The following is a 21,094-nucleotide window of genomic DNA, read 5'->3' on the forward strand; positions in this document are numbered from 1 at the left end:
ATGTTGTAGCAGCTTCTAGAGAGGTTAATTGCAGATGCAGTTTAAACATCTATCTATTGAGCCAACAGCCCTGGCTCAACAGATGTGACCAGGTTAAAATAACAGCAGATAAGAAGTGGAAAGAATAAGCGGCTGCCGCTCGGCTGAAAGGGGCTGCGCATGATTTGGAGAAAGCTCAACCTGGAGGAAGTCTGCAGACTTTTAGTATCTAAGGCGAAGCGCGCTGCTGCGTGTTGCTTTCCCCTTTTGTGTTGCACATTTCCAGAGTTGACGATAAGGCTGCCGCGTCGCTGCAGCCCGGCCCGCGTTGGTGGGAGTACCCCCTGCACAGGTCCCCTTTGCAGTGCAGATCCAGTAGTTGGAGTTGTTGTACACCGAGCGCGAGAGGGGAGAGGAGAGGAGCGTGAGCGTGAGCGCGGCAGCCGAATGAGCAAACAGAGGTAGAAACGTTAGGTTATCTGCCGAGACTTATCAGACATCGACCTGTCACTTTTATCGCTTCGAGACGAGTCTGCTTGAAGAGGACGGCAGCAGCGGCAGCAGCGACCAGGTCTGGTCCGGTCTGCTCGAGCCTGTGAAAAACTCCCGAACGCGGTCGTCTCAGCTGGCATGAGCTAACCTACCAGACAGACATGGAAACCAAACCATTCTTATCATTGGGTAAGTTTGTTTGATATCATGACTAACAAGAATAAGCCTGGCTGTGTTCTAAATTAGTGGGTTTTTGATAGGACTTTCATCCGCACGTTAGTGTAAAATGTGTCCTCGCGCTGTTTTTTTTTTCCTCTTTTGACAGCGCGTGCGACTTGCCGAACGCATCAACATGCTTGGAGCGGTTGTCGAGCGGCGGCGGACGTCGTCTCCCCTTCGTCCAGCTAACGCGGTCGTGTCGTTTTCCACTAAAAACAAACCCAGACGTATCCTCTCCGCGCCGCGTATCTCACGCTGCTATCCGAGCCGATGACATGTCGCCTTGATGCGGAGTGACATCTCGCTCGGGAGAAGCTGTGCGCGGACATCGCGTCCGCTGCAATGAAATGCACGTCTTTTAAGTTCGCGTAAAACTTTAATTCACGTCTTTTCCGTGTGGAAAAGTTTTTGTGCTTGTGGCGTGTGAACGGTTAGTATCGGAAAAAAAGTTAAAAGACATTTTAATTCGAACGAGGAGCCTCTTTTTTCTTTTACTCTTCTAGCATGTGTTTTATGTATTAAGCTAGCCCATGTTGTGTTCAAGTGTTTTCGTAAAGCGTTTGTTTTTCACGTGACTTGTTTTAACTTGCGGCTAAATTTACTTCCGTTTGACTTTGAATGTGTCGCCGGTGGTTTGAAAATGAACTCGAGCAGCACACAGACTGGGATGTTCAACTTGGCGCTGCGTTCAAGCAAAGTTGCTGGATTTGTCAAAGACAGTTTGTCACTTAAAGCTGTGCTTGAGCAGCGATTAGTGCCAGCGTCAGGCAGGTGACACAGGTGTGCGTCTCTGCTCTCTATGTTGTCATATCTGAGTTGGAGGACGCTGATTTAAAGGCAGCCTACTGAATTGGCACTTTGTGTGTGTGTGTTTTTTTTTTTTTTTTTTTTTTTTAGAGGGAGAGTGGCAACTTTCACGTTTCGCTTTTCTTGCTTCGTTCTTCCAGAAAGCAAAGGAAAAAGGCAGCATTTAACTCTTGATCTGTCTGGATTTCCATCATTTTTGTTTGGAAATCGCTCTGCTTTGAAACCATTAGTCCTTATCGAGTCCAAAGGGATCCTTTTAATATCCAGTTTAAACACACACAAGCACACGGCACTGTAAATGATTAATGCCGAGCGCTACTGTAAGCTTGTCAGAGTGAACAGAGCGGACCCTTGTCCCCTGCAGCAGAGATCCAGCTCCGAGCTGCAGGCGAGCCCTCTTATTGTGTCTGCTGCTCTTTCATGAGGGCGTCACGTTACACCTCGACACGTATCACCAGCTGCCTGGATGCACCGAGGAGATTCAGGGGGACTTCTGAGACGCCGGGCGGCTTTCTTCTGTTACAGGCCCCGCTCGCTGACACCGCCGCCACAACGCCCTTTATGTGGCTTTCCCAAAAAGCACGCTGAACCGCCAGTGTTACACACACTGACAGGCTGTTATTACAGGTGCTCTGTATTGTGTGTCCAAGCTGAAAGTTTCAGTTTCAGTTCTGCCTAAGTGTGCACCAGAGTAGCCCTTACACACAGTTGGCAGCACATGCAGGCAGCCTCTGTGGTTGGTGTACCGCTCAGCCCTCAATTGTTTAAATGAGGAGGAAGACTTTTTTCCAGCAGTGTTGGATCTCATCTCTTCCTTGTGCTGTATCAGCAGCTTTTGCATCGCCTGTAGTCCTAATCTGTCGGTCCTGCTGTCGCCATTTATATTTAAACTTGCTCCATCAAAGGTCCACTTGAGTGCTGATTGTTAATTGGCCACTTCAAGGACGCCGCTATCTGCGGAGTCCTTGAACGTATCGATTAGCCGCTTACTCAGTGTAATTATCTGTCGTGCCGCATTAGAAATCCTGACATGCAACTGTTTGAAATGACAGCCAGTACATTTCACAATAATAGATCGGTTGTTGGCTGTGATGACGACATTTCCCTTTGGCACCCTGCTCTCAGTGCGCTGATGTGCTGCCTGATCCCCCCCATCAGCAAGCACCCCCCCCCCCCCCCCCCCCCCCATCTGACATTAAGCTGTGAAGACTGAAGGGGTGACACTGAAAGGAGAATGTGTCCTCTTGTCAGAGCAATATGAGGCAGATCGCGACAGTCTGTCAGTTTATTGAACAGCGTGGCTGGGAAAGAAAAAGAGAGTCGTTCAACAGTGCTAAGATGAAAAGCTTTTTCCTGTCATTCAGGTGATCTGTGGGTATTGATTTTCTGTTTGGTTGATTATTTTGTGGCAAATATGTCAGCGCCTAAGTAGTTCTCCTTAATGTAGTTTCACCTGCTGAATGTTGCACATGTCTGGTTTTATTGAGTTTTTCTTTATCCATAACTAGTGTTTGAGGATAGATTGAGTTGTACAGTATATCGTGATTCTAAAGCCCTCAGATGGAAATTCGGCCAATTTCAATAAAATCAACTTGACTACAATTAGATTATGTCGTGAGATGTACAGCTATTTTTAATTCATTTACTAATAACACACTGTATTATCTCTGCCAAGCTGTGGGGGCTGCAAGTGATCAAGTTTGGAGTCTTGTTTCCACTCAGACTCTTCTTTAAAGGGCACCGTCAGAATTACATCGGTCCTGCCAAGTACGGTACTTTGTACTTAGGTCAATCGGTTCCGAATTTTGGCACCTTGAGAGCAGATTGTGTTATGAATCTAAATAAATATCCGTAAGATTCCTTATGAGCCAATTGCAAAGCTTACACTTTTGTCTTTTCAGCACTATTTAGGATACAAAATAGCAAAAGGGGATTGGTTAGCCTAAAACAAAGCTTACCTAGTCTGTTGCCAGCCACATTTTGGCCTTTTTCGTGGCTCAATCACTGACATCCGTAAAAAAAGTTTGAAGTCATCTTGAACTGGAGCATCTGCAGATCAATTCCAGACTGAATATGTTATGATCCTGTGAAGTTAGGCACCGTATGAAATGACTGAATCCCTGTTTTTGTTATGTTTGCGGTCAACTTGACTGTCAGCCTGGTGGAGATCTGCACTCGACCGAGTTCACTCTTGTAGTGTTCAGATATTCGTAAAAGATATTCGTTTCAAAATACAACTTTTTTGAACATACATTTCTTTAAAACGTCCAAATACATTAGTACACGTTTAATGAGAAAAAAGAAGCAAAACTAAAGAATCAAGTCTAATTTAAATAATTGAAAGATAAAAGGATTAGACTTCCACACACCAAACCATCTGTTTTTTGTACAAATTTTGTAGGCTGAATGTCGACTGAAATCTTTAGCTCTTTGAGACAAACCTGGTTCTTTTGATACATCACAATTAATTTAGCACCATTGAAAAGTGCCTGTTTTACCACCTGCCAAAGAGGTGTGTGTTGTTTTTCCTTAATCTGGTGGAACTAAACTTTGTGGTGCTTTCTGTTCTGGGGAACATAAGGTACACCAGTGCACACACACACACACACACAAACAAACACTTACTCCCAAAATCAATGAAGTTCATGGTCTTTGATGAGAAAGTGAGATTCATGCTGGTGTGTGTGTGTGTGTGTGTGTGTGTGTGTGTGTGTGTGTGTGTGTGTGTGTGTGTGTGGGGGAGAGACTGACATTCCTCTTCTGGCAGTAACTCAGGAACAAAGGTAATACAGGCAGAGGGTATGTGTCTGCCGGGAGGGGTGTGTGTGTGTGTGTGTGTGTGTGTGTGTGTGTGTGTGTGTGTGTGTGTGTGTGTGTGTGTGTGTGTGTGTGGGAGCGGGCTGGTGGAATTACACTGCCAAAAGCATTTGGCCAAGTTTGTCTTTTACGACCGTCCAGTTTTGTGTTCCTGATGTGATGCTTTGCTCCCCTTTTGAGAAAAGGGGCTGCAGCTGTCATTTTTATTGGAGGAGTTTTATAGCGAGACTTAATGGCTTAAAGTGACAGCTCTCTCTCCCTCTCCTTTCTCTTTTTTCTCTTTCTCTCTCCCTATGTCACCCACGAGGCCTTTAACTCAAGCAAATCAAAGAAAATTTGCTTGCCTTCCATGTGCCCACCCTCCACTTTCCCACCCGTCACCACTGCCACCATCCAAACCAAACTGTAAGAAGAGAAGATTTATGCTCCAATTATGAACACAGCGAGACTCTGTTTTTTTAATTACACCAGACCGCCGTGAAGTGTGGACCTGTGTTTTGTTTTTCTTCGTGGAATGTCTGTGCTGATCAGTATTGAGCATTAAGAGTTGGCTTCGGATAAAACGGTGCATATTTTACCCTGCCGTGCTCTCTCCTCTGCAGCCCACACTTGTTTATGTTCTAAACATAGTTCAAACCAGAAACTGCTGCAAGGCTTTTTGATACACAAGTCATGGAATGACTCACGGGCTCGTTAATTATTTGTGTAAGGAGCTCCTCGCTCGCAGGAGGTCTTTATTGATAACGGCCGCTCTGAACTTTGCACCTCAAACCTTGACCTTTGCTCCTCATATGCTCGATCATTTCAGGAATTTGCCTTTGGCACTCAATCTGTCTTTTAAACTTGTTAAAGACAGTAGCTTGTAATTCTTTCTTTTTTCTTTTTCTCTCTGTGTTTGTCTTTCTTTCTATCTTTTGTTTTCTTTTTTTTTTGCTATCCTGCGTCGATCTCTCCATATCTATGATTCCAAAACTTGTGGTTTGTGTTGATTAACGGTGGTGCAGCAACTAAGAATTAGTTTGAGTGCAGTCTATAAAATCGTGAAAAATGGCCTTTCCAAGTTCCCAGCGGTGACGTCTTCTCATTGCTTGATATATTCGATCCCAAAACCCCAAAATATTCACAGAAAGACCAAAGCAGCCAGTCCTGACATTTTAAAAGCTTGAACCAGGGAATGTTTGCCATTTAAATAGATGTCTTTAAATAGTAATCAACCAATCTTTCCAGTTGTAATTTACACTCACAGTTTGGATTTGCAGAAGCTTGTTACTGTGAACACTTTACGCTCAGCGTTGGAATCATCTGAACACCATTAGTCTCAAGGTTTATTGCAGGCCCTCAGAGTGTCTGAATGGCTCCTCTGCGGGCTGGCGGTATTCAGGGTGCGTACAGTCACTCTTTTGAAGTGGAAACGTAGTCTCTGTGGGGAATTGACCAGATCACACTCATAATTCGCGCTGAGAGGAAGGTCGGTTTGCCCTGCTCTAGCCAGAACTCTCTCCTCTGTGGTCTGTGTGCATCGGCGAGCAAGATGGAGAGAGGCTGAGAAAGACGGCCGACGCTGAGGTAGAAAGAGACAATATGAGTAAGAAGGAACGGGAAAGAAGGAGCGCGGCATGTTGTAGTTGTGATATTAAAACCCTGCCAAGAAATAAAAAAAACAAAACATGAAAACAGTAGCTGTCAGAGGCTTACTACCCTTTCCACTCCTCCGCTATCCTCAAGTTGGCATGTTTTCAATAGTAAAAACAGCTCTGGTCGCGGTAATGCATGAAAATATCTCGTCTATTTGGCGGCTATGATGTGTTTTGTAATTAAGTCATGAGCACATAGGCTTTGATGGGGATTCGCTGGAGAGGGATGACGAATCGAGTGAATCCTAGATATGTTATGCTCCTTCATGTCATTATAGTTTCTTATGCCCACATTTTTTTTCCCACACTGATTATAATTGGCCCCAATGAGAACTAAAGAAAAAAAAATGTTGATTTATTTCACTCAGATTAGCCGTGTAGAACAATGCAGCGGGGGTGAGTAGAGTTTTATTTTCTGCATCCAGCCGAGAGGTCGCAGAAGTAAGGTTGAACCGCACGGGCTCATTGCTTTACATGTTGTAATAATATGTATCTGTTACACTGGCTGCGATATCATCAGTGTGTAACATGATCAAAAGCTGGAATGATGTGTTTGATGTCTCTGCACTCCGAGAAAGACAAAGAACGAGATTGCAGACTCCGACTGCGGGGTTGTTTTTCGAACACTGTATATTCAGGTGCATACACAGTGCTCTCCCTGTCTTTTTCACACGCATACTCAAAACAGCCCGCGTGTGTCTGTGTGTATGTACATGTAAACACTCGGCGCCGCAGCAGAAACAGAGCAAGGTAATTAAGACCGTGTCTCTCGCCGCTCCATTACAGCTTCTTTTTGAGGTCACAGGGGGCGAGAGGAGGTGTCCCAGTGTGCCTCACGCCTGCCTGCCTGCCTACCTCCCCACCACCACCACCACCACCACCAGCCGCCGCCGCTGTTATGTTTGTCTGTCACCTTGCCAGATGCCAGGGGGGTGGGGCTTCCACGCACTGCTGGGCACAGGGCCACGGAAATCCCACAGCATGCAAAACACCTCGCTTATGTTCTGTGTGTGTGCGTGTGGGACTGTGTGCGAGTGGGCGGGTGTTTGGTTGTAAGCAGAAGGCAGCACTTTTGAGAGCAAAAGGCCGAAGGTTATGTGCATTTACACCTGCACGCCAACAAATGCATATATTGAGTGTGATGAAGTAGCTCCAGTATCCTTATTTTCACACATTGTATAATGCCAATGTTACACAAACACATAATGGAGTTTTTAAGATTAAGAGAGCAAGGTAGCGAGCAGTCAATCTAGACTGTTTTTATACTCATAAAAGAGAAGATTTTAAAAAGCAAAGCTGTTTGCCAAGGTACACTCAAAACTGACTAAGGATATCCCTCATTTTTCTTTCCTCACTCAGGTAGAGGTTTGTACTGGCATGGAAATGAGATCTGACCCCAGTGAGGCCGCCTCATGCTGCCAAGTTTGAGACCGACACCAGCTCAGAGTAGAAATATAGTTAAAAGACATACACTTGCTTTGAACACACATATAGGCTTTCATACCCAGAAAAATAACTTATTTGGGAGCAGCCATTATTTAGAATAAACTTAGAATTAGGCACAGTATCCTATGGGCACAAAGCACAGCACTCAGTTCTCTAAGGTTGTGTTTTTGCATCGTGCACATTTTATGGCCACCTGCAGATGTGATAATAATATTTGTTCTATTAGGCAATAATAAGCTCAGCTTTGCCTTTTCCCAGTATTGGCCAGATGAACATCGCATAATCGTGGGTCGTAATGTTCCCAAAAAGTATTTTCAAAAGCTTTATTTTGTCCATTTCATCCCCATTTCATCCCCCCGCCAGTGTCTTCTGGCACTTGCCAGGCCGTCATTGTGAATAAAGAATTGCTCTTCATGTCTTGCCTGGTAAAACAGAGGTTGAATTATTAAAAAAAAAATGTGCAGCTACAAATATCAATTCTGTAGCTACTCACCATTTGTAAAACTTTCCCCCTTCATCGACCTCCTGCTGCTATTTTCTCCCCTGCTTAAGAAACTCCTAAGCTCCACGAAAGTCCTTCCTGCTACTTTAAACAGTTCCTCACCTCAGGAGCTCTGGCTAAGATGCTTTGTGCACTGCATTTATTAGGATTTAATCTTAAATTTAGGGGAAACTTCTAAATTCAAAGAGTATTTCTTAGCAGGAGGACCAGTCTGTGCACGGGAGAGGTTTGTGAATACTGCTCCTCACCTCCACAGTGTGATGCTGCACACTAGCAGCCTGTTGCCAGACTTACTCTCTTGTTCAGAACAAATAAGCTAAAGTTGCGTTCCCACCAAACACTTTCAGTGTATTACCTTTTGAAACCCATACCAAACCCGTACCTGCATGTACCTAAACCTGATCTACTTTGCATTTCCACTGCAGACAGTACTCATAAATGTAGGTGGGGTTGTTACCATGACTTCGGGGTTAACCTCCCCCACCTTTCCTGCAGTGGGGAAATAACAGACAGACTTTTCTTGCTCTTGAGAAGCTGCAGCTTTTGTTAACTGACACACTGCAACCTCCACTGTACATTTACTGTCACACTGACAACTCACTGCTCACCTTTTCCTGTGCTCTGCTCGCACTCGCCATCACTTTCTGCTGCTCGCTGTCTCTCTCACTCAACCAACCACGCACTCATTGCTCACACACACGTTAAAGGTGTACCGTGCAGGATTTTCCCAAAAAGACAGTGTATGCATTGATACGAAAGCAATCCCCCCCAGTCATCACTTATGGTCCATTAGAAGTGTGTGGCTGCGTTTGCATTTGCAGAGACCCTGCCCTCTGCCTGCATGTTCTCCATTTCTTCCTATTGTGCTGTGTTTGGCAGGTTTCAGAGCTGTAGACTATGGGCGGTGGGTGTGTAGCCTCCTGCCAATAACAGCACACAGGTGAGGTTATAAGTTAGTGAACAGGTGCCGGACAGTAAGCGGCACACATCCAAGAGGAAGAGGAGAACTGATGGTTAGGAAACAGCAACAGTTCCTGCATAGCTTACCTTTAAGCGTTGAGCTCCGCCTCTCTTATAACAACAGCAACACACGTAGCATTGAATGTTTCGTGTTCTTGTTTCTCGTTATTTGATTGTTTATTATATAAGGAGACAAGCTTTGTTTGAGAAAATGCTGCAGGCAGCAAACAAAAGACAACTGACTGACGACTCTGGTTGGTTCTCTCTGACCAATCAGAGGTCTGTTTGAAATCCAACGCACAGTAGCGGCTCAGCTTGCTTGGAACCTCAACCGAGAGTTAACGAAATACCGGGATGGAATGAAGTGGCTCCATCGGTGCCATCCAACACTTTTACAATAACTGCTTTAATGTGTAACGAACTGAACTTAACTGCAGCGGACTTAACGTGCCAGTTATGTGAGAGCAAGTGTGTCTGTTTACCTGACAGATATAATGCTGCGTGTAATAATGGCCACTTTTCATCAGGCTAGAAGCTGTCAGTCGAAATGAATGTCCCCGTATTGGCTCTGCTATTGACGAACGTTAGCGCCCTAGCAACCGTAACTGCAGAAAATTATCACATTGCTGGTAATAACTCTTGTGCGGTAGCCAGCTTTTACCATGCTCCTGTCTCTACAGCTTTGAAGCCACCTGTTTCATGCACACCAGCTCTCCATATTTGCTTTAGCCGATGTCCTGTTGTTCAGTTACACCGATATCTGATTTCAGTTACAAAGTAAAAGCAGTTTTCTTCAATTCTCTTCAGATTTCTGTTTGCAAGTTGCCATCAGAGTTCTTGGTAGAGCTTCATCCGCTTTCAGTTTTCCCCTCCTCTGAGTCAGGCCCGCATGGATTGAGGACAGTTGGAGCAGTTAACCGTATATCAACCGGTATTTCCAGATCCTCTGAGAAATAGCTCGCTACACATACTGCACCAGAGAGTTTTCTTTGACTTTCATGGCCTTGTCATAATGAAACAATAAACAGTTTCGGGACCGACTTCAGGGAAATGGCCCTTTAAACCAGTCTGTAAGATTAGAGGCTGTGACTGCAATTATGATAAACAGGAGATCCATTACAGGAACTACCAAACAGTCTGGATTACTGATGAGACGGAGGATACTGAGGGACGTTAGCAGAAACAAAAAGTGTTGACGCAGATCACTGCAGTGATGAATAGGAAGCACAAATGCGTACAAGTTTCATGAGTTGTTGTCTGTGAAGATGCTCATGTCATCCAGGTCATGGTTTTCCAAGGAGGGTTAAATCAAGGGCAACTGGACTTGGTTGTAGATGCTTGAAAACTTTTTGCCTCTCATCCAAGAAGCTTCTTCAGTTCTAACTGACTGGTCCCAGGTATTTAACCCCGTGGGGTCGTTATCAAGGTCGCTGATACCGCTCGGCTCGTAGTGCTCCTGGCTGTTGTTACGGCAGTCATCAGGAGAGTAGAAAGAGAGTTGTAACGTTCACATTATTTTCACAAATTGCCATGCATGAGAGAGACAAGAGAAACCCGATGATATGTGAGATAACAGGGTTCCTCTGTGGGTTTTTCCTCTGCCTGCAGTAGAGAAAGAGTGATTAACTCTTTGTTGACGCCTGCAGGCCTAGAATGTTCATACATCCGCCCGACTGTGGTCCCAAGGCCGCGGCACGCATGCACACGCACGCACACTCACACATCCGTATGCATGTGCACACACACAAGAGACGTGCACACATGCAGCAGTCTTCACAGAAGTCTGGAGGGCTTTGTCACCTATGGATAGACACCTTGCTGCAGCCGTCTGGTTTCAGGAATGTTCTCAACAGCAGGAAGCTGGAAGGGTGTTAAGGATAGAGCAGGAGGGGCTGTCGAGCTGGAAAAGCGACACCAAGCTTTTTACTCTCGATATTGACAGATGAACACACTGTACTAATCATTCCACCTTGAAGAGCACTGTAAACAACTTCAATGAAAAGCACCTCTGCCGCTTGTAACTGAGTGACGCTGAATTGAAGGCGCGTAGATGGCTGGTCCCGCCCTTCCTCTGTTCACATTTCAGTCTGTTCGAGTTCAACGTTTTATTGCCCCAGAAGGGAAATTTGCTTTGCAGACAGTGTTTGCAGTAAAATTAAACAGTAGAGCCATGTAATACAAAACAACGCGGCCACATAATATCAGACAACAATGAAACACATCATAAATTGCTCCAATATAAACCCATCTTGATCATGGCAAAGCCTGAATGCAGGGTATTTTATTTTTAACTGAGAACCACTACTTAGTCACTGTGAGTAAGAAGGCTGAATGAATGCAGGAGCCGAATTAAGCGGTGGCTGACTTGTATGCTCTTTCATATTGGCTATAGAATTTGTTAACCTGCTTATTAGACTAAGAAAACCCCCGCATTGTGCCACCAAGGAAAATGTCCTCAGAGTCACGTAAATGGATTATGTTCGTGGCTTTGTAGCACTGTTCCACGACACTGTGTGTCATTTCCTTGACGCTGCAATGCAGTGAATGCAGAAATTCAGTGCGAATGGATCCATACCTTCTGTATAAATCTGCCTGTGCTATTTTGGAGAAGAAAGTTGAGCAACCAGGTTTGACAGACGGAGACAGGCAGGCGCTGGCCGTGTCTTTGTCATCACGCTTCTACATACCAAAGTGCTGACAGTTGCCTGCACAAACGGCTCTGACAAGTTCAAGTGTCACATTTAGGATGCTTTCTTCAGTTTCAGCCCAGAATGGGGAAACAGGAGAAGGCTGCAGATTAAACAGGACAGATCTGAGCGTTGAGTTGTTTGGTGGAACAGGACCGTTATTGGCAGGACTGTGTGCAGCTGTGTAGATTTATGTGTGTGTGTGTGTGTGTGTGTGTGTGTGTCAGTGTACAGTAGAGCTGCAGCTAACAATTGCTTTCGTTATTGATTTAATATATTTTGATGACACTGACATAAAAAGAGAAAAGCAGCAAATCCTCACATTTGAGACACTTGAACCAGAGTGTGTTTGTGTTCTCGCCTGATAAATAACACACATTTTTCTGGTGATCGGCTGAATGATTTATCGACTGATCGTGTCAGCACTAGTAGGCACGTTTGTACGTATTTGAGTGTCAGGAAGGGTATGCGTGTAAGCTCGGGCATGCATATAGCGTGTGCAAGCCTGCACACGTACGCTTTCACGTGCCATGTGCATGATGAGCTGGTGCAACAGCATGTAGCTTCTGAACCCGTGATGGTGGTGGGGAGTCCCTGACTCACTGATTCATGAAGTGGTGGATCTGGAGCGGCGCGGGGTAAAGCAGCTGAGAGTCAGTGTGTGCTGTCTGGGAGAGGGAGGGTCAGGGGTTGTGACTGGGTCACACTCTGTGGGAGAGGAGCAGCCTCAGCAGACATGACAGCGTTTGTGTGGAGGTGAGGGGAAGGGAGACGTGACAGAAAAAAAGGGGGAAAACAAAACCGGATCAGCGCGGAGGCTTGCAAAAGGAAGCATGTTGTGTTTATTTAGGTCTTGCTTCACTTGGCGCATGGCTGCATCAGTGCACGCTATTGTTAGTAACAGAGTTAATTGTTAATTGATCCAAAGAACGATAAAACAAGGCACCTAATCTCCCCCTCTCTGACACACACCCTCACACACGTGTGCTGTAGAGAATGAGAGTGGATGTTTATTACAGGATCCTAGTGGATGCTAAGGTGCCCTGGGGGCTATTAAAGCCCTCACTTAAAAGGCACTCTCAGGGAACACTGATGCGGGCCGCTTGCAGGAGGGAGGGGTGGAGGGGTTGTAGAAAAGAGAAGGAGAGTGTAAAAGAGAAGAAAGGGAATAAAGAGAAGTCCTTGGAACAGCGAGCAGAAAGAGGGAATAAACAGTGTGAGCACATCTGGATTGCCTCAGCAGAATATTTGTGCAACATCTGGAAAAATTCCCTGGAATTTAAGGGTCCCCTCCTTTCATTTCAGTTATTTTTTTCTCCATCTTTTCACTTCTTCCACGTCCTGTTTTCTGCATCTTCAAAGTCTCTGAGCCTGGTGTGGCAGGCACGTAAATACTCCTGTAGCAACGAATGTTGAGCCCTCGCAGACTTTATAGCCGGCCAAATTGGGCCCATGTGACCAGCTCCCCTTTGTGCGGGGCCAGCCTAATTAATTGGCACAGAAGTGAGAGGGCACCCGGCTGTGGACCCAGTCCTAGGCCAGTCCTGGCCCAAACACAACCCCTCATAAAAACACCCCCAAAAAAGATTTCCTCTACTTACAGACAATGAACTTAAAATCATAGCATGAAAAATAACCTCTTTGTTGTGTTTTCACCAGAACCAACACAGACCTTTCTGGTTTAGCATGAAAGAGCAGCTGCATATCATGCTTAAAACACAAACTGGCTACCTTTGTGCTATTTCAAAAACAAATTTAGCTCTTTCATGTGTTAGTTTGTTGTCACTGAAAAGGATGCAGAGAGACTGTGTTCACAAGCCTCCCTTTGAGGTACGAAGTCCCAAGAGGGACAAGAAAGCCTCAGCATTGAATCAACACCTTCAGTCGTTTTGTACCGCTCGGCTTTGACCGAGTGCACGGCGTTGCGTTCAGCTACGGGGCCCTTACAGTACATAAGAGATGCACGGCGAGGCCCTCTGTCCGTCTCTGCGGTGAGATCACAAGCGCAGCTCTCTCTGCTCTTGTCAGCGGCGGAGCGAGCCTGTGCTCATTAGCGATTAAGATTCAGACGCACTCCGAGCGCCTTCTGTCTCACCTGGGCGAGGGTCCTCGCGGGTTGGCGGTGCTGACAGGCAGGTAGATTACTCAGAGTGGAGGGGAGAGCAGGAGAGCGCAGAGGTACATGCTAATGTGGCGACTGCGCTGATCAAAAGAGATGCATCATGGTCTCTCTCTCTGATGGGCTCACTGATGCCCCCCCCACCCCCCCCCCCCCCCCCACCCCCTTGAGAACTACAGTACACTCAGGCAGGAGGAGGCAGTGATCAGAGGGAGACAGTGAGGCGAGTGAGAGACCGGGCTGAGAGATGTGGGAGGAGAAGGACATAGTGATGAAGAGACAAATCCAGGGAACACAGTGCCGTTACAAGTGAACCAATAAGGTGATGAATTGAAAAATCTATTGAACATTTACATTTTTATCAAGCAAAAATGCAGCAGCATTCACAAGTTTTCGATCTGGTTTCCCTCATTATCTGTTTACTGAGTGAGGAGGCGAACACGTCGTTTCAGCTGGTCAATCATCTCTCTTTCTAGGAATACACTGAGCTGATTTTTCCCATGTTGCTCTGCAGTTGGCCTACATCTTTCTGCCTGGCTGAACTGACAAGCTGCATTCCTTTCTAGGAATGCTGATGTCGACGATGCAGTCCTCTGTATGTGTGTGTGACATTATAGTTAGTGTATGCAGGCCAGCGTTAGCCTGTTTGTCCGTGTGAGGATGTGTGCCGGTATTATAGAAATATTGTTCACAGCAGAAACACTGTACAGTTTAACTATTTCAGTGTTTTCCCTGTGCATTTAGGTTATTGTGTATGTAGACATCTATGTGCAGCCCTGCAGAATGACCTTGCTCTGGCTCGTCCACTTGGCTGTCCCTTGATCCAAATTAACTTTGCTGTTTTGGACCCTACTTTTTGAGAGGGTGCGCTATTGCTCAGCCCTAAGCCGATCTGACGGTCTGTCTCTCTTGGTCAGTAATTGTTATTTGAGATAAGAGTTTTTACCCCGGAAGGCAGATTTAGTATTTTTGGAGCGGCCTTATGCTTCGCTAGCTCATCACATCTCGGGGCGTTTGCAGGTAGACGTGCAGTGATGTCATCGATGACATTGCAACAGCAGGAGTGCGCTGCAAGACCTCAGCAAGTGCCTCACCTCTTGACCTGGGCCGCACTTACATACTTACTTAACATAACATGCAGTTTTCATCAGCGCGTTCTTGTAAGTGCTCTCTGCAGCATGAGGGATGTCATTCATGTCATATAAGGTCATCTGTGCAGCGTTTTCCTCAGTGTCGCTCGGTAGATCTGATCTTCACTGTAGCAGCTGCCTGGTTTATCTACACTTTTAAACACTGTGGACTAAACGCACTGCTGTGGGGCCCCGTTAGCCTGACAGCCCGGGGGTCAAGCCGATTGGAGAGAAGAGCCACGTGCTGGTCTGGCTTGTCAGTGTCATTACATCAATCACATTGATTGGCTCACTTGGCTTAATTTACCGCAATTATGAGTAGCTAGCAGGTTTCAGTGCAGTGCCCACACAGACACACATGTTCTGTGTGTGTGTGTCCCGGTGTCAGCTGACCACAGATGTGAATGAATGATTGATATTCCAGAGGCTGGCCTCCTGAGCATTGACTGAGCTTATGACCATCATACCCTGCAGTCCTCTACTTGATTGACAGCCATAGATTACTTTTTCAGTGGAATTGTATGGTTTGGTGGTGGTGTGGTTTTGGGCACTGATGGCTTACCAGTGGGTTTTTCTTTCTTTCTTTCTTTCTTTGCATCTCACTATATGTTGTTGTGCATGTAAGTCATTCATTTGATATTAGACCCAGACAGACAGACAGACAGGCTTTACTCAATAATAATGCATCAGTCAGTCACCACTGAGCTGGACAATTTAACAATCAACAGCCTCCCCTATGTGCAGCGGACAACTTTTTTAAAAGTACAATTTTAACATGTAATTTTGGATTTATGTTGGACAGGACTGTATTCTGGTACAAAATTGCACTGCTGCACAAAAAGTGGCACCAGATGTGGTTTATACTGAAAAATGAAACGATTGAGGCAATGTTGTGACCTCTCTGCATGCGCTGCTTGATCCGATGTAATTTGCAATCACAAGGCAGCAAACTTATTTATTGTCAAATGTCATCAAAAGTGCAGCAGACTGCTGTTGCTACTCCTGACCTTCTCTTTTGGGTGGCTCGCTATTCTGCAGGATTTTCACATAGAGCTTTAAGTTTAAACTAAAAGGTGCTTTGAGGTTTTGAAGGCCGTTTTGCAAATCTGAAGGCAAACTGCTGCAGTGGCTGCAGCTCATTGCATTAAACATGAGTCAATTGATTATATTTTGCGTACATTCCATAAACAGCAAGATCAATATCAGAAAATATAGTCATGCAGCCCAACTGCCCAGAATTTACAGCGCTGTCACTTTGTCAGAAGTTGAAATGTGTGACATCTTTGTTTTTTCACATTTCACTGTCCTTTGCTTTAACTCAGGATAATGGACAGCGCATGATACAGCCATTAGCCTGTCACAATGGAGCTATCACATACTGGAGCCGTGTTCCCTCCTGTTATGATCATTTTCATGCTATCTCGGGCTCTCGCTTTGTTTCCTGTCTCGGAGGGAACGGCTCGCTCGAGTCTTTAATGCTCTGTTTTTGTGCTCGCTGAAAGGCCTCGCTTCCAACCGGAATGCAGCGCAGCATCGCACCCGCTATGCCGAGCCTCATCCCCCATGGAAGAGGAATAATTTATAAAATGAAAACTACATTTGTTGTGTAAATGACCACATGCTGTAGGATATTTAATCCTGCCTGCAGTCGATCCCAGTCATGTGACTTGACCTAGTTTTGTCTGCCTCCCTCTGCTTGTCCCTCCTCTGTTTCTCTCTTTCATTCTCTTTCTCACTTTCTCTTTCTCCCACAGCCTCTAAGTGTTGCTCTGTTCTTCCTCTATTCCTCCTTCACTCTCGTTTCTCCCTCTTCTTTTCCTCCCCTCTTTTGTTTGCCCCCATGCTGGCTGCTGTCTGTATTTCTGCTCCCTTTTCATGACTGATCCAAGGATTTGTCTTTTTTCCTCCTGGTGTGTTAATATCTGAAACCACGTGGCCTAAAATGCTGTCCTTGATTATGCACTGAATACAAACCAAGTCAAAAAAATGAAGGCATCAGTCCAATGAAGGCAGTGACACTCACTTACAGAATGACTGCAGGTGTGACAGCAGAATATCGGTTATTACAGAAGTCTGAGTCATCCTCGACTTCCTCATGATTTCTAACCACATGACAGTTGTGCAGAATCATTTCTGTGCAACTGAAATGTCAACTAATGAATACAGAGCTGGTCAGATTTTACTTTTGCAGACACTTTTTTCTGTTTTCATGAAGCAGCTTTGTGAGGACCCTCATTGAGATTTTCCTCTTTGGGTTTTCTGTTCCTCTTGGTTTTGTTCGGGCGCTTTGCAGTGGCCCTGACCTGTGAGCCCTCACATCCTTTCTCAGTGTGTTAAGTGATTTGTTGGTGTAAACAGTGCATTTTTTTTTTACTATTGCATCCTGTGATTCGAATCTCACCTTGTCAGAGTGAATAATATGTATCATATAATGAAGTAATGCAATTAAACATGGATGCTCTTGATTATTTTATCGGTGTGATTCTTACTCCAAATTAGAGTGATTCATTTCCGTGCCAGTGCTCGCTGTCGTGTCCTTGAATCTCGCCGCGCCTTTGTCTGATTTTGCTCTAATCTGAAAAGTGTTTGAAAAATGGAGACATCCGACTCCAACATCAGATCCCTTCTTTTAATACATGATTAAATTCCTGGCAATTTGAGGCAACGTTCTTTTATTGACTCGGAGGAGAGTCAGAAATCCTCCAGCGCAGCCAGTCTGCATTTGTTTGCATTAAAGAGTACTTCATAACTTTTGCGTGTTTGGGACTCATGATGCCACTTGTTACAGCCACCTGCAGTGTGAGATACCTTGCAGCAAGATTAGAGGGGCCAGGCAGACAACCTTCAGCTAAATGCCCTTTTAGCTAGTCACGTATGCTTATTAAAGGCAAATGAAGGGGAGTGAATACGTAAAATGCTTTGCAAAGTACAGCCTTTGGATTTGCGAACAGAGCAGATATTGATAGGTAAATAGCTAGACGGACGTTCTGTAGCAGCAGCTGGAGCCTGCTTGGCGCTGTCTGAAGCGGAGCGATTTGGTCGCCTCTTGGAATGCGTGGCATGTATCCATTCCTGAAGAGCGCAAGAGATCACTCGGGCTTTGGAATAATACTGTAACCCATAACGAGCCTCAGCCTCATGCTGTCTCACTCTCCCAAGTGTGTACATGTCGTTGGTTTTACACGTTGTATTTGTATCCATACAAGCTGCTGCCTTTGTCGCCGTAACAAGTGCTTTATAGGCTATTACATACTGTTATCTTCCTGCGAATACAAATTAATGATGTAGCCTGGGTGTGAAAGCTTTCAATGTCATGGCTATGTGAGAAATAACCCTTTGGTTCTCTCCAGTGTGTGGTTGCTATTTCACAAGAAATTATAGTGAAAATGTCACTTTATTTCTTCCTCTTTCCTAAATAGACTGTTTGGCTTCAGATTGGAAACACAAAACCTGCATTATGAATGACATACAGTAGCCAGGTGTTATGTTCACAGCTCATGGCTGGGCAGCTCCATTATCATGGAGAAGTGAGCTTTTTTCTACATTAAATTGCATCCTAGGGGTGAAAAATGATTGTACAAGAATGGTTATTCTTGGTAAGACTCATAAAAATTAATGAGTCTTTTATCATGAACCTCTTTGCAAGATTGGCCCTTTTAAGAGTAATTATTTCACTGCTGATTTTAAAGACTCAGCTAGGTCCGGCTCTTTGCCATATTTCATAATTTTTACATGACACGCATAAAGAGCCAAAGAGCAAGTTGAGATCCTGAACCAGAGCTTTGCTGGACCTTCTCAAGGCTTTGCTAAAGACCTGAGAATAATTAGGCCTTTGCTTTTCTAAGACTAACCAAGATGTCAAGTTTGGGAAAAATCACTGTCGCCTCATAGGTTGTTTTTTTTTAAACAGCATGTTTATGGACAGAAATGTATTTAGTAGCTTAAACCCTGCAACACACTGGCCAAATAAATAAATCCGTGGGTAAAATTTAAAAAAAAAAAAAAAAAAAAGTGTACACCAGAGAAAAATATGTGGTTTCCCTCCAGTCTCACACAAGTAGAAGTAATGTCATGCCTTGCTGAATTTCCTTCACAAATGGCTTGCTTGGAGCTTAGACGCCAGGTCGAACTGTGTTTATTTTTCGAGAGTCAAGAGTAAGAATGAACAACAGCTCATTCTCAGAGTACAGCGGTCTTAAACCATGTCATTAATATGGGACCTGAAACGCAAATACTTGAGGGTGTGCTCAGTGAGAGAGCCGTGTTGTCCCCATTCATTATTTTGGCTCAAACTCTTCATTCCAAATCTTGACTTCGCTCAGTAAGCACTGTTTTCCTGTCCAAGTCTCTCCCAGTCCAGCCTGGCTCATTGTCACATAGCGATACCGAATTAGAGGTGTGCACTTTACAACCAATTTACTGTAGATTTGAAATCCTGGACAGGATTATTTCACTATTTTCCCCTTCTGGAGTCGACTCCTTAATTAGGCTTAACAGCCAACCAGCTGGAATCAACGTTACTGGTTTTAAAATCCCCTATTCATTTTTGCCAAAGAGTGCACCTAATCCCTGTTTTTAAAACTGTCCTACAAGTGGTGTGTCTTGTGTAATTCTTATTCTGCTTTATAATGAATTTCAGTGTTTTTATTGTCGTTTAGGTTTGGAGTGCACTCCCATGCAGAGCAGCTGCGACTCCAGATGTTTTTGTTGCAGGTTTTGAATTATGTACCACTTCATATTAGCATGTTTCACATAACGGGCTCAAACACACTGTATCCCATGATTTCTAGTGTATGTGGCTTTCTTTTAATCAGGTTTCTTAAAATGCAGCTGTATATACATTTTAGGAATAGCACATAATCACTCAAAGACCATTAAGAAGTGTCTAACTTTTATTTTTAGAACATTTTTCAGATAGATGGATACTTTATTCATCGCCAAAGAGAAATTTGCAATGATCAATGCTGAACATTCGCTTCTTCCAAATGTGAGGATTTGCTGCTTCTCTCTATGCTAGATCACTATAAATTAAAAATCTTTGAGTTTTGGATTGTTGATTGGCATTTTCCCAATTTTCTGAAAAATGAAAATACTATTTTGAAAGTACGAGAGACGAGAGATGGTTCAGGGCAGTGGAGAGTCAGGATTTGGGCGTTTGTATATGTGCCATGCAGCCTTGAGTGAGACAGTGGGCGCACAAGGCCTTATTCCAACAAAGGCAGACTGCGCTAATGCAAACGTAAGCCTGAACTTAAACATGCGTCAATCTTGATTGGTGAATCTGGGTCAGAGTTATAGAACAGATTGTTCGGAAGGGAACAGAGGACGTGGGTGGCAGCACAAGTCCTTCCTTCTGTTGTGTCCTTGGGTGTTAGTACATGTTTACATCCTCAGTACGCGGATTCAAGATGCACTAGGCGGAGGCAGCAGGAGGAGGTTAATGCGAGACTGCGTGCTCCTGTAGAGATGGGAGCGTGGGTGTGTGGAGTCAGTTTAGCAGGCTAACAGGAAGCGTGCTCTGGGACCTTCCACCAGAGCTCAGGCAGGCAGTGAGTGGGTTACAGGTCGCTGCTCTGCACCACACCTCACTTTCTGCCTCGGAGGAACCTCTGGACTGCTGTTGATGCATTAGATTTCCCCTAACAGAATATTCATCTCCATACTGTGAAGCCAAGCTTTATTTTAACATCAGTTGCTGGAGGTAATTCTCTTTGATCACTCCGAAATGTCAACTATGATCAAGGAAAATCGCGGCCGTGAACTAAGGCCAGAGCCGTGTTCAATTGCAACCATTAATCAGGGCTAAAAACTGCAGATTTGATGCTAGATCGAAGCAGTGCAATCCAGGGTGAATCCTACAAAACGCTGTGTGAACTTCCACCCGTCATCCATTCGAGGAAGCGCATAAAACAAAGTTTTATCTCCGGCTTTCTGGCGGTGATATTTCACAGCTGAGAAAAGGGCCTGTGTGCGATGTGCCAAGGGCTGTTGGCAGATAGTCGGTCATGTGAACAGCTACTGTAAAGATCAGCAGAGGGATAGTGGATGTTTAAGTGCTTCCTTGTGTCCTTACCAGGGTGAGAGGAGCCACTTTTAACCCCGCAGCTCTTTCTGTGTCCAGTCACACAAATTTGATTAGCGTCGTTTGCCCAAGGAGCTGCTCTGGCTGCTGGGCTGTAGTGAGGCCCTTGTTCCCCTGTTTGCCCCGGAGAAAAGTTCTGACGTGCCCAAGTGGTCTTTGAACCGGCCCCTTCTTTTCTTCCCTGCTAACCTCATTTACCACACTCTTTTAGTTCCCCCCC

General features: G+C 45.0%; 1 protein-coding gene across 4 annotated transcripts in view; it reads left to right on the plus strand.

Annotated features, from left to right (window-relative positions):
• Positions 1 to 381: 381 nt before the first annotated feature.
• rxraa (retinoid X receptor, alpha a) overlaps positions 382 to 21,094 on the plus strand; it is a 102,804-nt gene continuing 82,091 nt past the window's right edge. For all 4 annotated transcript variants that reach the window (XM_041960590.1, XM_041960592.1, XM_041960591.1 and 1 more), the window contains exon 1: positions 382 to 660. In XM_041960590.1, the coding sequence (XP_041816524.1) occupies positions 633 to 660 (28 nt within the window). In that variant the 5' untranslated portion in view covers positions 382 to 632. The remainder of the gene's footprint in view (positions 661 to 21,094) is intronic.

This window comes from Chelmon rostratus, chromosome 19 (genome assembly GCF_017976325.1).
Source record: "Chelmon rostratus isolate fCheRos1 chromosome 19, fCheRos1.pri, whole genome shotgun sequence".
NCBI classification, from domain to species: Eukaryota; Metazoa; Chordata; class Actinopteri; order Chaetodontiformes; family Chaetodontidae; genus Chelmon; species Chelmon rostratus.